This window comes from Salvia hispanica, chromosome 5, assembly GCF_029641045.1.
Source record: "Salvia hispanica isolate PSC_SH4W2 chromosome 5, Shi_PSC_v1, whole genome shotgun sequence".
Classification (NCBI taxonomy): Eukaryota; Viridiplantae; Streptophyta; class Magnoliopsida; order Lamiales; family Lamiaceae; genus Salvia; species Salvia hispanica.
Window position 1 is genome coordinate 4,123,267 of NC_142696.1, and position 15,880 is coordinate 4,139,146.

A 15,880-nucleotide genomic window follows, 5' to 3' on the forward strand; every position below is an offset into this window, starting at 1 on the left:
AGGGATTAAATCACTAAGTACGAGGTTAGGAATTAGATCACCTTGTTCTTTTAAATTGGGATTAGGATTAAATCACTATTATGTGGATGGAACAAATCATTTGGTCAGTCCCTACTGTTTAGTGTGTTACCGTTGGGATATAGGATTAGTCTCTAGTTGACGATCTCTCCACACTAATTGGCGAATCCACAAGAAATTCATGGGGTCAAACATAATTAAGAAGGTTGTCGTTATATGCTGTGAGAGTGGATCACAAATAAACAATGAAAGTGAAACTCCAATCTCAAACAGTTGATGCGAAGTAGTCACACCATGAAATCAACGTCAATTCAAATTGTAAGTTTTAATGAAAATTTCGGTTCTCATGAGCTGACGATGGGTTAGTCGGCGCATGAGCCCACCTGAATCAATCCTGCCACTAATCGCCTTAATCGTTACATACATGTTCTATTTCATATGTTTTAATTATTACAAAAAATAAGATGAAATTTCGCCACTAATTGCAATCACATGCTTTTTCACCTCTCTACATCTAGTCAAGGCTTAACTTGGTCGACCGTGTATTGTAAATTCTCCACCATTTATATTTGAAGGCTGGACAAGACTAATTCTAATGCATGCCATATATTTGATGTAGAGTTAATGCAGTTCATGTGACCCACTGTCAGTTCTATTTTATTTAATGATCGTGCAATGTCGTGACCATCTCTTAAGGTATACACACATGAAGATTGGTGGACTATTCTGTTTATTTATCATGAAAAATAGTACTCCAGTACTCTATTGATGTATTGAACTAGTGTTGTAAGTCAATGACTCTAAAAAGTCGAGACGATTGATTAACTAATACTATACCCAAGTTTTCATTTATTTGAAAATTACTACTATTAATAAAATACTCCCTCCGTCCCAAGGAAGATATCCCTTCCTTGGGCGGCACGAGAATTTATGCACCTTTATTTTGTGTGTAAAGTGAATAGAAGGAATACAGTAGCGACAAAAGTGTTTCCATTTTTAGTAATGAATCATTTTGATTGCGATAAACTAAAAAGGAAAGTGAGTCGTCTTCAATGGGACGGAGGGAGTATATGATTAGACTATAAAAAACTCTTTGTAATTATATCTTTTGTTAATCATATTGTTTGAATTATGTAGCATGTCTTTATATTTTTTTGATGAGACGAAGTTATGTCCGTAGACAAGCTAAAGCATATATTTTGGAATGTGTTGAATTTTTTAAAATCTAGGGCATAGGTCTCATTTGGGCGGGGTCACCGTATTAAAAAAGTATCGCTGTATTTCCTGATCAATAATTTAGCATCCCATAAATCTACGTGGGTTTTAAATCTAAATCAGATCGAGCTTTTCGTCAATAATTAGTAGCATTGGCATGCAGAAATTTATGTGGAATTTCTTTCATTCAATTATTGAAGTAGAGTGAGAAGTGATATTTGATGGCTAACATGCTTATATAGGTATTTAAAAGTCGACCTAGTCTAGTATTCAAAACATAAGCTCCCTCCGTCTCCAAAGAATATACACTTTGTGTTCGGCACGTGTTTTAATGTAAAATTGGTAAAGTAAAAGAGAGGTAGATAGAAAAAATAATTAAAGTATTATTAGCGGCGGAGAATGGATCTCACTTCATCAGCAAGAAAAAACTTTCCAAAACTAGAAAGTGCTTGTGGGATGGATTAAAAATGCAAGAGTGCATATTCTTGTGGGACGGAGGGAAGAAGGAGGAGGGAGTATATTTGAGGTAGAAAAGTGGAGTATTATTTATTTGTTAGAGCATCCACAATAAGAATAGGCCAGCCACTCTTTTTCTCTGCCACGTCATCAGCACTAAAAATCCACCTGCCACATCAGCATTTTACTCAAATAGGCTAGCCTTAGGCCAGCCGCAATAAAAATAATTCAAAAACAACATTTACGGAATTAAACACAAAATACGGAATTAAATTTACGACACATATACGGAAAAAATTCATTAATTTTATTTAAATAAAAAAAAGTACATTAACTAAAAATAAAAAAAATTACATAATAAAAAAAAAATCCGGGCTTCCACACACGAGCCACCGCCCCACTCTACTCCTCATTATTTTATTAAAAAAATACATTAACAAATGTTAGTATGTCTTGAATCCGTTATAGTTTGCCTATTTTAAAATTACATAATTAAAAAAATTCATTAAAAAATACATTAAAAATGCAATGCGATAAAGAAATGCATAAAAAGATATATTAAAAAAATGCAATAAATAAAAAAAAATGCCTAATTTTTTTTAAAAAAAATAGCGCTGGCCAATCGCTGGCCGATCGGCTCGCCACAATGGCGGCCAGCGCCCTCAAATCGGCTAGCCCAAGCCGATTTTTTCGCCGATTCGCGGCTGACCGTTTCCAATAGTTCGACTAGCGATGCGAATCGGCTAGCCGCTATTGAAGATGCTCTTACTCTGACATCGAAGTTGTAAATGAGTTGCGTATATTTCTAAAAATTAGTAGTTTATCGGGAGGATTAATAATTATAAATAGTGAGGTTGCGTAATTAAAAAATAACAAGGCGAAATTGATCGGGTAGGGGTGAATCCGTCATTTCACGATACTACGGGGGAGAAGGAAGACGGCCAACTCAGGTGTTGCAGAGCAACTCAGGTTGATATATATACGTCCTTCCCCTTCTTCTCCTATGCATTTTTTTCTCCTCCCAATCCCATCTTCAAGAAACAAAGGGGGAAAAAGAGTAACTACTTTTTCCCGCATATTCTCAAAACAGAAATATTCTGCTAGAAACCGAAACTGTTTCAACACACCACCACCATGAGAGGCTACGCCCTCATCGCCGCCCTAGCGCTGCTTCTTGCCGTCAATGCCGACAACCCCTACAGATACTTCACTTGGAAAATCACCTACGGCGACATTTATCCTCTCGGCGTCAAACAACAGGTCCATCTTTCTTCTTCTCTCTCTCTTTATGTGTGTGTTTCTTGGTGAGACTTTTCTTGAAGTTGACATTTGGGGGGAATGTGTGTTGCAGGGAATTCTGATTAATGGGCAGTTTCCGGGGCCGACGATCGACTGCATCACCAATGACAACTTGATCATCAGTGTTTACAACTACTTGAATGAGCCATTTCTCCTTTCATGGTAACTGCATTCTTCATTCCGTCTCATTTTTCTCGCATTCAAAGGACCTTTCTTTGGCCAAGATTAGCATTTTGATTGCTTAAAACTTAAAGGGGTTCTCAGTTCTTGAAAAATATTTCTTCACTTCAATCAACAAAAACAAAAACTCTGTGAAGATTCACTTGTTAATGGACTTTCTGTGTTTTATGTTTGTTATTAGCACTCCCTTCTGATGCAAAAGCTCTATCAGGATTTTTGGGTACACAAATTAATTACTTCATTATGTTTGTCGCCACTTCGCACGTGCTAGCTAGATCTATGGATCTCTGCCATTTTTATCATTTAGTAGTATAAAATTAATTTTGTGAATAAACATGTGTAAGTGGAATATTGTGTAGGGCCAGGGTGTTTGTGCCAAATTGATAGCTCTCTTTCTTGATCCATTCTTGGAGTAATGGCCCCTCAAATTATGTGATATGTTTATGAGCTAACTTATTTATTAAAGTCATTGACTGAATCTGATGTTTCTTGGTTATAGTAAAGTAATGTCACTGTTGTAATGTATATTGCATTTGTCCTTTTCAGAACAGCTATAATTAATTATAGGTTGTATTTTCTAGAAAGGACTCTCTGTCTCGAGTGCATGTAAAGTTTTCACAACTGAGCTGCTCTTGTGTAGTCCCCTGATTTCCACCATCTTTGACAGGAATGGATTGCAGCAAAGAAGGAATTCCTGGCAGGATGGAGTGTCTGGCACAAACTGTCCGATCCTGCCCCGTAGAAACTTCACTTATGCCCTCCAAGCAAAAGATCAGATAGGGACTTACTTCTACTACCCATCGCTTGGACTCCATAAGGCTGCTGGAGGATATGGGAGCATCAAAATCTACAGTCGTCCTCAAATTCCTGTACCATTCCCCCCACCTGCTGGGGATCATGTTGTACTTGCTGGGGATTGGTACAAGAGAAGTCAGAGAGTAAGCCAATCTTTTGACATTTGTGTTTTGATGGAATCACTGCACATCTTTCTCACAAATCATGTTCTTGCAGCAACTGAGATATTTTGTGAATGGTGGTCACACTCTCCCCTTCCCTGATGGCATCGTTATCAACGGTCGTGGTTGGAATGGATACACATTCACTGTTGAACAAGGTGATTTAACTTCAACTAACCGAACTTAGAAGCTAAAAGTAGTAGCTCTTGCATATCTTTAGCATGCCTTTTCTGTCTTTGTGAACACAAAGTCTCAACTATTTTACAGGTAAAACATACAGATTCAGGATAACGAATGTTGGGACTGCTACATCCCTCAACTTCAGGATTCAAGGGCACTTGATGAAGCTGGTGGAAGTAGAAGGATCCCACACAGTCCAGAACACTTACTCCTCTCTGGATGTCCATCTAGGCCAGTCTTACTCAGTCTTGGTCACAGCAAACCAGCCACCAAAGGACTACTACGTTGTTGTCTCAACTCGTTTCACCTCCAAAGTTCTCACCAACACCGCTATCCTCCATTACCGTAACTCAGTCACAAAAGTTTATGGTCATCCCCCTGGTGGACCTACCACTGAGATTGAGTGGTCTCTGAACCAGGCAAGATCCATCCGGTAATGAAGGCTCTTGCACTTTATAAACAATTCTTGTGACTGCTTTAGTGAAGATATGATCTTTTGAAAGTGAAATTCTGATGGTTGTATGTTGATGAAACAGCCGGAACCTGACAGCAAGTGGGCCTCGACCCAATCCACAGGGCTCTTACCATTATGGGCATGTGAAGCCGGTTAAGACCATCATGCTTGCCAACTCTGCTGTGTATATCAATGGAAAGCAACGATATGCAGTGAATGGTGTGTCGTATACCTCCCCTGACACCCCTTTGAAGCTGGCGGACTACTTTAACATTGGAGGTGTATATAGCATTGGAAGCATCTCCGAGAGACCTAATTGGGGAAACGCGTATCTTGCTACCTCTGTCATCCAAGCTAACTACCGGGATTACGTAGAGATCGTGTTTCAGAACTGGGAGAAAACTGTGCAGTCATGGCACATGGATGGATATTCATTCTTTGTTGTTGGGTGAGTTTTGAGTTCATCAACCCTGTTATAATGCATATATATCTCATCCTCTTCCTAATTTGCTAACTGTACATGTGAATGAAATAGAATGGACGGAGGCCAGTGGACTGAAGCAAGCAGATCGCGCTACAACTTGAGGGACACCATCGCCCGCTGCACCACTCAAGTGAGCTAAACCATATGAAGAAAAGATTGTTTTTTTGCTTTTGCATTCAACTCTAATCATATGATTAAATGTAATGGCAGGTGTATCCAAGATCTTGGACTGCTGTTTATGTAGCTTTGGACAATGTGGGGATGTGGAACATAAGATCTGAGGACTTGGCGAGGCAGTATTTGGGGCAGCAGTTGTACCTTAAGGTTTACACCCCATCAAAATCTTATAGAGATGAGCTCCCTATTCCGAAAAACGCTATTCTTTGTGGGCGAGCGAGAGGGCATCACACCAGACCTTTGTAGAAGACGGCATTCATCGTCACGAGAGGGTGACCGAGCTTACCGTAGGCGAAGCCAAGCAGCTCAACTTGAGCTCTCAGTTTTTACATTTTGATTCTTGACAAGTTTATCAGAATTTATGTTGTACCACATTTATCCCAACTGAATGGAAATTACCACATTATGCAGTAAGAATTTAACTAATTGATGAGGAAGAGTTAGTTGTTTTTCATGTTTCCCAACAAATAGCCACCAAATTTGAGAGTGCTGCAAAATTTGATGATGGATATAACAAGTAGAAAGTAGTTGAACTGATTTAGGATAAATTTTAATAGCCTATATAAAGCAGACCATCCATTCCATCTTCTTCAGAAACTGAAAATGGCAATGAAGACTGTGTTTTTCCTAGTGATTGTTGCAGCATTTGTGAGTGCCATCAGTGGCAGGACCATGGAGAGAGGGGCTGACATGGAGGCGGCGTTTTTCCGGCCCCACTTCCGCCCCTATCCGGGCTTCTTTGGTGGATATAGAGGCGGTGGTGGGGGCTTCCGCGGAGGATTTGGGAGTGGTGGAGTTGGTGGAAAATTTGCTGGCGATGATGTCTCAAGTGGAAGTGGAACTGGGGGCATTGGAAGCAGTAAACGTGATGGCGGAAGCGGTGGCGGCGGCGGTGGCGATATTGGTGCTCCTGGTGACTTGGCTCAAGGTGCATCGCTTCCTTGAGGATACTCAATGCCAGTGATAAAGATGGTTTTCAGTTGTAATGCAATTAGTGACATTTATCTTACTATTAAAAGTCTGGTAATTTGTCCGAATAATAAGCAACCAAACTTGAACTTACTAATATCTATCATCAACTTAAAACTTCCATTTTTCACGTAAACTTCAAAATTAATTGATAAAATCATTACCTTGCAGCACGTTCATCTCCATATATATTTCAATTATAGAATGAATCTCTTCTAGTTATGGATTTATTAGAAGGTACGACCAAAATACAATTCGATAGTCCCATCACTTACCAAGAAGCAGACAAAGAGGGAATGGAAAGAGTAGTTGAATATCGTATCACCACTCACTCAAGATGGGTGCTGATCACAGCTGAAAGAGCCTCCACCACCCACTAAATGTCTAAATCCATACCAATTCAAATAAAATAATTATTCCCTCCGTCCCACATTTAGAGCATCCGCAATGGTCGGCTAGCGACCGGCTAGCCGATTCGTCGCGCTGGCCGATCGGCTAGCCGAACCATTGCAGTCGGCGAGAGCGAAATCGGCTAGCGCTTCGGCGTGGGCTGGCCGATCGCTCGGCGCTGGCCGCCATTGTGGCGGCCCGATCGGCCAGCGATCGGCCAGCGCTATTTTTTAATTTTTTTTTAATTTTTGAAAAATTATATAATGTATTTTTTTAATATTTTTTTATAATTTTTTTTTAATTATGTAATTTTTAAATAGGCACACAGCGAGACCCCCGTTCGGCTAGCGGCAAACTATAACGGATTCAAGGCATACTAACATTTTTTAATGTATTTTTTTAATAAATTAGTGAGGAGTAGAGTGGGGCGGTGGCTCGTGTGTGAAAGCCCGGAATTTTTTTTATTATGTAATTTTTTTGATTTTTAGTTAATGTACTTTTTTTTATTTAAATAAAATTAACGAATTTTTCCCGTATATGTGTCGTAATTTTAATTCCGTAAATGTAGTATATTTTGAATTATTTTTATTGCGGCTGGCCTATGGCTGGCCTAAATCTGATGTGGCAGGTGGTTTTTTTAGTGTTGCTGACGTGGCAGGGGAGAGAATGGCTGGCCTATGGCTGGCCTAAGTACCATTGCGGATGCTCTTATAGTCACATTTAGTTAGGGCACGAGTTTTAAGGAATTAGTGGAGTGTGTAATTAATGAAGTGAGATGGTGGAGTGTGTAATAAATGAAGTGAGATAGAAGAGTGAGATGGTGAAGTGTGTAATAAATGAAGTGAGATGAAAGAGTGTGTAATAAATTAAGTGAGTTGGTTGAAGGTGAGTCCCTTGTTGACTTCTTGGTTTTTTATTTTTGTTTTGGTTTATTTTTATGTTGATAATGACATTTGGGTGTAATTTTAGTGAATAATGGAGTAAAATTTTATGTCCAAATATGAAAAATTCTAAATGTGACTATAAATGTGGGACGAACTTTTATGGCAAAATGTGACTATAAAACTGAGAGGTAGTATTACTCAAAAATCATTTTCCAACCCGCTTAAATTATTCCGTAAATCGGATATAAACTGTTTTTTTTCTCTCTCCCTATATATATGCCTCGTATAGATACTTGATTGGGTTCCCACATTTCCGTTTTCAAGAAAAAAAATTCCTTCTTCAGTTGGTGAGGTACTGAATGTTCTGCCTCTCTTCAATCTTAATGCCTTATACATGCATTTCTAAATGGATTTACTCAAGATCGTGTTTTTTTTTTCTTGCTCATTTTGTTTCTTTTCTCGCTCTGGGTTGGTTGGTGAGTTGGTCTTTCCCATCACGCTTCATCAAGATTAGAATCGGATCTGGTTTCATTAATTCGTATAATCTCATCTTCTCGATATTACTACATTGATGAGATTGTCTGATTTCTATATTGCAGTAGTTTATACGAACTATTGTTTATTCGTCGATTGTGCTTTTGATGTAAAAAAGGCTGGATTTTGCAATTATTCGGTAGATTTTATTTTCTGTTAGCTGTGTTGCCTACGAACTGTATGCTATAAAGCCTCACTGCTGACTAGCTAATTCCAAAAAACGTGATTTTAAGCCTTATCAAGAGCTTTACTTTGTCTATCTTTTTAATCTAATAATCACATCTCACAACCTTGCATTTGTTAGAGAATATGCTTTTCCAGTAAGAATGCTCGTCTGGAATTTGCCTGCCTTTAGTAAATTTTGTAAATTTCTTGCAATCAGGTACTTAGAAATATGAGGGGAGGGGGATTGTGGCAACTTGGCCAATCAATTACCCGCCGCTTGGCTCAGTCCGATAAGAAAACAGTTGCTCGCCGGTGTTTTGCATCAGAGGCGGACCTTAAGAAGACAGTTCTGTACGATTTCCATGTTGCTCATGGCGGGAAGATGGTCCCTTTTGCAGGCTGGAGCATGCCAATTCAGTACAAAGACTCGATTATAGACTCAACGTTGAACTGCAGGGAAAACGGCAGCCTCTTTGATGTTTCACATATGTGTGGTCTGAGTCTTAAAGGAAAAGACTGCATCTCCTTTCTTGAGAAGCTTGTGGTTGCTGATGTTGCTGGCCTTGCACCCGGAACAGGGACTTTGACTGTCTTTACAAATGAGAAAGGTGGTGCAATCGATGATTCAGTGATCACTAAGGTGACTAATGAGCACATTTACTTGGTTGTGAATGCTGGATGCAGAGACAAGGATCTTGCCCATATCGAGGAACACATGAAAGCATTCACATCAAAGGGTGGTGACGTTTCTTGGCACATCCACGATGAGCGGTCTCTTTTGGCCCTCCAGGTTAGTCTTTACATTTCTCCTTTCCAATTTTTATGTACTTGTTGTTGAACTTTTGGACAGAAATTGTACATATTCTGGTGCATAGGTAAGATAATAATCGAGGTCTTTTGGTGAAAGTATCTCGGAAGTTGAGCAGGATCTCATGATAAGTCAAAGGAGCAACATCAATGCCATTAGTACATGTATTGCTGCTCCACTTGTCTAAATTTTGTTTATATCTTGATGCAGGGACCCCTTGCTGCCCCAGTTTTGCAGTACTTGACAAAAGAAGATTTGAGTAAATTGTACTTTGGTGAGTTCCAGGTGTTGGATATCAATGGGGCGCTCTGCTACCTCACAAGAACAGGGTATGTTTCTTTATTTGGTCGTTCTTCATAATATTTACTGAGTAGTTGGACTGTAGTGATTCATTGAGCTGTTAGAATTTCTTCATATGCTCTGGATTCTAGGAATGCTGCTTTTCATACGGTTCTCCACAACAGTCATGCTAATAGTTATGAAATATGGTGAAAGTTTAACACAGTAGTCTCTCTAATATATATATCAGAGCGATATAACTGATCAAAGTACGTCCACAATGGATGAGGAATTTTGGTGGCTTAGTTTTAACATTGAGATTCTCTCTCTCTCGTACTGAAATTATCACATGCAGTGCTTGTGCTGAAATATGAGTTTAGGAAAGACTTAGTTTCTGTGGTGAATATATTTGAGCTAAAGTAGTTCTATCTCCTTCTGACATTGACCTTTTAAATGCTAATCGATATTCTATGAGTGGAAAATTGTAGTTTCACTTGTGTGTTATTTACATTTTATCATTGCATAATGCTACCTTCATTTTCTCACATGAAAGAGGGAGTGAAAAAATCAGAAATTCGTTTTGCGTTAGGAGAGGGGATTGTTTGGTTACCTTGAGCTAGAAGGCTTGTAAATTCAAATTTAAACCAAGTAGAAATGAAGTAAAACATCTGCAGTCCTTAAAAAAGAAAGGGTTGGTTAAGTTGATAAATTTTCAGGTACACCGGTGAGGATGGCTTTGAAATATCAGTCCCATCTGAGAATGCAGTCGATCTGGCAAAAGCAATTTTGGAGAAATCCGAAGGCAAAGTGAGGCTAACAGGGTTAGGAGCTAGAGACAGTCTTCGTCTGGAGGCTGGCTTGTGCTTGTATGGAAATGACATGGAGCAACACACAACCCCTGTAGAAGCAGGACTCACATGGGCCATAGGGAAGCGAAGAAGGGCAGAAGGCGGATTCTTGGGCGCAGAAGTGATACTGAAGCAGATCGAACAAGGGCCATCTATCAGGAGAGTCGGGATCTTCTCTGCTGGCCCGCCTGCCAGGAGTCACTGTGAGATTCAAGACGAGAAGGGCCAAAATATAGGCGAGGTCACCAGTGGAGGGTTCAGCCCTTGTCTTAAGAAAAACATAGCCATGGGGTATGTGAAATCCGGACATCACAAGAATGGCACCAAACTAAAGATTGTCGTACGAGGGAAGTCCTACGATGGATCCATCACTAAAATGCCTTTTGTTCCCACCAAGTATTACAAGTCATCTTGATTCTTTCTTACTTGCCGAATAACTGTTGCTTCTGAGGTGTTTTTTTTTTGTGAACTCAAAATGCTGCAATCAACTATCAAATTTCATATCATGAGAGTTTTTTTGTTTTTTCTTTCTTTTGCATTTGTATTGATATTTCTGTAGGAGTTAGAAGTTGATGATAGCAATTCGATCGGTGATGTTTGTTGAAATAAATAGGCCTGTTTGCTTGTGTTATGAAATATTACCACCCATAAATAAATTTTGACACAAACTTTCTTGGTATGCAAATCATTTTTCCCAATACCTTGTAACTAGCATATAAGTATATAATGTAGGAGTAGTAAATTAGCTAGCTTACTGCGTTTTGTCTGTGATTTTGTTAATATGATACTACCTCCGTCGCCCAAAATTTGCTACACTTTGACCCGACACGGGTTTTAAGAAATGTAATAGAAAGTGAGTTGAAAAAGTTGGTAGGATGTGAGTCCTACTTTTAAAGTATTAGTTTTATAATAAAATGTGAGTAAGAATGAGTTAGTGGAGTATGTGGTTCACTACTAAAAATGGTAAAAGTGAAGTGTATCAAATTTTCAGGGACGGACCGAAATGGTAAATTGTATCAAATTTTCAGGGATAGAGGTAGTACAAAACATTACCAATAGTAAATATGGTTGTATAAGTATAATGGTTAGTCTAAATATCCGACTATGTCAACTCCCATACAAAAGGAATGAATTATGACTTTATGACAGATAATTGAAACAATCCAGTAAAGGACAAACTAATTATAAATAGACTGACATATTATTCCTTAAACCTGGTCAACTATTCATGTTTTACCTTCGCAGTCGTCTATAAGTTGCTGCGGTCTTCTCCAACTAGTAGATTTTATTGATCATTGCTAACTTTTAGTAGTGAATAGCTAACTTTTAATTTTAATTATTTATTTTGACCATTTCGGATTTTCACCTTTTATAAAATTAAGTAAAACCTCTCACAAATACGACTATAGCTTAAAATTGGCCATAAACTGATGTAGTAATAAAATTTCAAACATTGTGATGTACTACAAATGTTCCAGTCAAAGTCGCAACATATTTTTGTTTTCAAATGCACGTACTAGTGTTAAGGTTCAGATAAATCATCCAAACATGAAAAATATTTATATTTATATACCAACCCACAGATACAAATTAATTAATACAACAAAATAATCTTGAAAAAAAAAATTACTACTTTCACAAAAATATCATAATAATTTGCTCGCAAATTCATCGATGTCAGTTCCATGTTGCCGAGATGAAGCCAAATCTTTGAGCTGCGACACACTCCTCCCCAACTTCAACGAAACCTTCATTTCCATCAACTCACCGTCTTCACTGCCCTCAACTCCTTCCTCTCCAATGGCGGATTCAATAGATTCCTCCATATTCTGAAAAAATCCAGCACAATTCCTATACATCTCCACCACCATCCCCACCTGTCCTCCGTGCTCCACACTATTCACTACCGTAGCCAAGGCGCCCCCGCCAACCGCAACAGCTAAGGCCAACGCTCCAACGCCAGAAGAAGAATCCGAAAAAGCCGATCCAACCGCCGCCAAACCGGCAAACACCGGCCCTAAAACCGCCAACATCTTGTTCAATTTGAGAGCCGTGTTGCCTAACTTGAGATATTCCTGTTTATCGTTTTCCTTCAAAACCCTAACAATCTCCCTCATCTCCTCCTCGCACCATCCTCCGTTTTCGGACTTTTTCAGCGGCGGCCACCACACGGCCGCCTCTAGCTCGGCCGGGAACTTCTCCAGCATCGCACCGATCAGGGGGAGAGGGTACGCTCTGTCGAGAGCTAGGACCCTCTCCATCGCGCTTGCGACGTCGGTTTCGGTGACGAGATCGGTTAGGATGAGCGCGGTTTGGATCTCTTCGTGCAGTTGCTTGAACAATCTGGTGGCGTTGCGCTGCTCTTCCGCGAGCTGCGAGGGTTGGAGCTTGTTCACCGCCGCCGTCATCGCCGCGGCCGCCGCGAACAGCGCGGCGGAGGACACCTTCAGGGGGAGAACCGGCGCATGCGCGGCGGCGGCGGAGAGGCCGGACATGGCGGTGGCTGTGAGGGTCATCATGTTGATGGAGTTCAATAGAAGCGAGTTCCAGTTGCGGCGCTGCTCGCCGATATTCGCGTGCATTTCGACCCTGTCGGCCACGGCCTCCCACACTGCGTACAGCTTGGCCGTGGCCGTATCGTTGTTGCATGGCTGGAGAGTGATCGGAATTGCTGCGACGACGTCGTTTTGGGGGGGAATTTTGGCGGTTAATTTATCATCATCTGACTTCATATCTAAAGACATGTTAATAAAATTTGTGGGTTTGGTTGCATTTGTGATGATAATTCTTTTCTTTGATATGGAATTTTTGGCACAAGAGATTGATGAAGGGATTGAAGATAGTGCAGCCATTGATGAATAACAATAAGTTGCCCTTTTTCTTCTTTGCTATCTTCTAAGTAGGATACTTAGTTTGGTATGTTGCAACGTCTGCATATGTAGTATTTATATTGCATGGACAAACTAATGTCAATATTTCTTATTATTATTAGTTTTATTTAGAAATGTAAATATTTTGACTAGGAAAGAAAATTGAAGTTATCTTGACGGCCGATTCGGGCTGACCCGTTCTTGTGAACAATATTCTAAAAAATGGTTCGCGTGGCCCAGTACTATGGACCCAGCATATTGAGGTGAAATTTGGGGAAAGGGGTTGCGTCATGGACTTGGGTGACGTACATAGTGATGTCATGCGTTAAACCTCTCAAATACTACTACCGTCTGCGAATAAGAGTCTCCTTTCATTCTGGCATGGATTTTAAGAAATGTTAAGAAAATTGGGTGGAAGAAAGTTAGTGGAATATGAGTCTCATTTATATATACTCATTCCGTCCCAAAAAATATGCACTTTGAGTTCGACAGATTCTAATGTAAAATTGGTAAAGTAAGAGAGAGGTAGACAGAAAAAGTAATTAAAATATTGTTAGTGGGGAATGGGTCCCACCTCATTAGAGAGAAAAAACTTTCCAAAATTAGAAAGTGCATATTCTTGTGGACGGACTAAAAAAAATAGTGCATATTCTTGTAGAGCGAAGGGAGAATTACTTTTAAATGATATGTGAGTGGAATGAGTTAGTGGAATGTGGAGCCTCTTTACCATTTATAGTAATCCCTCCGTCCTATAATAGATGACATACTTGGAGAATGACGCACGATTTTAGGAGATATTGTTTTGTGTGTTAGGTGGAGAGAGAAAATAGTATATTTATATTAATTTCTAAAAAAAGAAATATGACATTTTTTGTGGGACAAACGAAAAAAAGAAAGTATAACATCTAGTATAGGACGGAGGGAGTAATTATGAACCAGGACTTCTATTCGTGAACGGACCAAAATAAAAGACGGATGGAGTATAATTTAATGTTCTCTAAATTGGGAAGTTTAATCAGATGAGACAGAGATGCATGAAACCATATGACACGAAGATAAATTTATTTGTTTTTATTAATCATGCAAGAATTTGTGGTCCTGAAAATGGAAATTGAATTCGATTTTTTTAGCGTGTGGTTCAAATTGGTATGCATCATCATTGCAACTTCTAATGCCAGGAAATCGCATGTTCTTTGGTCAAATCATTTTACCTTTTCAAATCACGTTCCACGGAAGATATAGATTTCTTGTGTATTTAATCGATATTTGTATCCTTTTCAATCTCTATTTAATTATTTGTTTACTTATATACCAAGTTTTTAAATTTTGAAAATATTGCACATAAGTTGGTTGAATTGGTGCGACGATAGCGTGATATAGAAAAAGAAAATGTTCTCTGTCTATGTTAGTTGAGCGGGATACATTACAATATTGAATCATTGATTGTCTTAGTTAAGACTTGTCATGTTATAATGTTGTTATAGTTAAAACTTGTAGTACATGGGATCTAATGCTACACTTATTATTTCACAAACAATATTATAAAAGAAAAATATAAAAGAAAAATTATGAAATTAGCAAAAAAATTAGTAGAGTTTATGGTTTCTCAAGAAAAGGGAAGGCTCCTGATAGTGATTCCCTTTTCCTGATAGTGATTCCCTTTTCATGGCATGCAAGAAATGTAACAATTGTTTAGTTTGATATTTAAAGTTTCTGTAGTTTAAACTCTGGCGTTTGGTTTGATTATTAGGCAACTTAAGAATAGCTTTTATTTACATACATACCCTCATATATTTTTGTTATTTGACTTATTTTCAACATTACCCTCATCTAATGATAGGCTTCGGATCCTATCATAGAAGCTTGAACACCTGTTTTGGGATGAAGAACAATGAACAAAACCAAAAGCGGCGGAAGAGAATAGGGTTTTCACGAGAAAAGATTATTTTATTTTTTATTCTCGATGATTTTGACTCTCTGATAGATCCTATAAATATAGGATCGCAACCCTGCTTGATTCGACTCTACAATTCGGGAAAGAATCAAGAAAAAAATCTGAAAAGATTAAATAAAATAAGTATAAACAATATAATGTTTAAATATGGAAATAACATAACTAAATAGCAAAAATAAAAAGATGCTCTCCAATCTTCACGAAGATATGAAATCCCTGGACTTCGCGGGTCTGGACCGCATCCTTTTCGGCCTCTCTTTCCTTGTCGTCTCGCGCGTTCTTTCTCTGCTCTTGCGTCCCTCGTCTTGCACGTCATTCATTGCATGGCTTGGTCGTGGTTCGTTGGTATGCACGTCTACTATCTCGGGGTCCCTATCATCTAACCCTTGCAATAAATATATGGAGAAGTTGCCACAATTTACAGCCTCTCCTCACCCTCTTCATCGTGATTTCTCCTCTACTGGTTAGGCAATGCTTGAACATTGATTTAGCTTCAATTTGCTGGAGAATCCGAGAAGCTGCCCACAGTAAGTCAGAAGTTGTCGATGCCAATTGACGACAAATATGCAGAGAGAAGAAGAGAGCGGCGGAGTGCAACTATAAAAAGAGGCGTGAAATGTACTCCCTCCGTCCGCGAATAGGAGTCCTGTTTTTCCATTTTAGTCCGTACGCGAATAGGAGTCCCGGTTCACTTTTACCATAAAGGGTAATAGGGTCTCACCTTCCACTAACTCATTCCACTCACATTTCATTTAAAACT

General features: G+C 39.1%; 2 protein-coding genes and 1 pseudogene across 2 annotated transcripts; 2 read left to right on the forward strand and 1 right to left on the reverse strand.

Moving 5' to 3' along the window:
• Positions 1-2,691: 2,691 nt before the first annotated feature.
• Positions 2,692-5,873, forward strand: LOC125200266 (L-ascorbate oxidase homolog). The gene is made up of 8 exons (XM_089058707.1): positions 2,692-2,949; positions 3,041-3,150; positions 3,836-4,106; positions 4,180-4,282; positions 4,392-4,737; positions 4,841-5,206; positions 5,294-5,372; positions 5,453-5,873. The coding sequence occupies exons 1-8, from the start codon at positions 2,824-2,826 to the stop codon at positions 5,663-5,665; spliced, it is 1,614 nt and encodes a 537-aa protein (XP_088914833.1). The 5' UTR covers positions 2,692-2,823; the 3' UTR covers positions 5,666-5,873.
• Positions 5,874-7,864: 1,991 nt separating this feature from the next.
• LOC125188989 (aminomethyltransferase, mitochondrial) lies at positions 7,865-10,822 on the forward strand. Its single transcript, XM_048086138.2, has 4 exons — positions 7,865-8,014; positions 8,579-9,151; positions 9,380-9,498; positions 10,165-10,822. The coding sequence occupies exons 2-4, from the start codon at positions 8,591-8,593 to the stop codon at positions 10,709-10,711; spliced, it is 1,227 nt and encodes a 408-aa protein (XP_047942095.1). The 5' UTR covers positions 7,865-8,014; positions 8,579-8,590; the 3' UTR covers positions 10,712-10,822.
• A 1,052-nt stretch (positions 10,823-11,874) lies between these two features.
• LOC125188990 (putative F-box protein At4g22030 pseudogene) lies at positions 11,875-13,194 on the reverse strand (annotated as a pseudogene).
• Between the last annotated feature and the right edge of the window lie 2,686 nt (positions 13,195-15,880).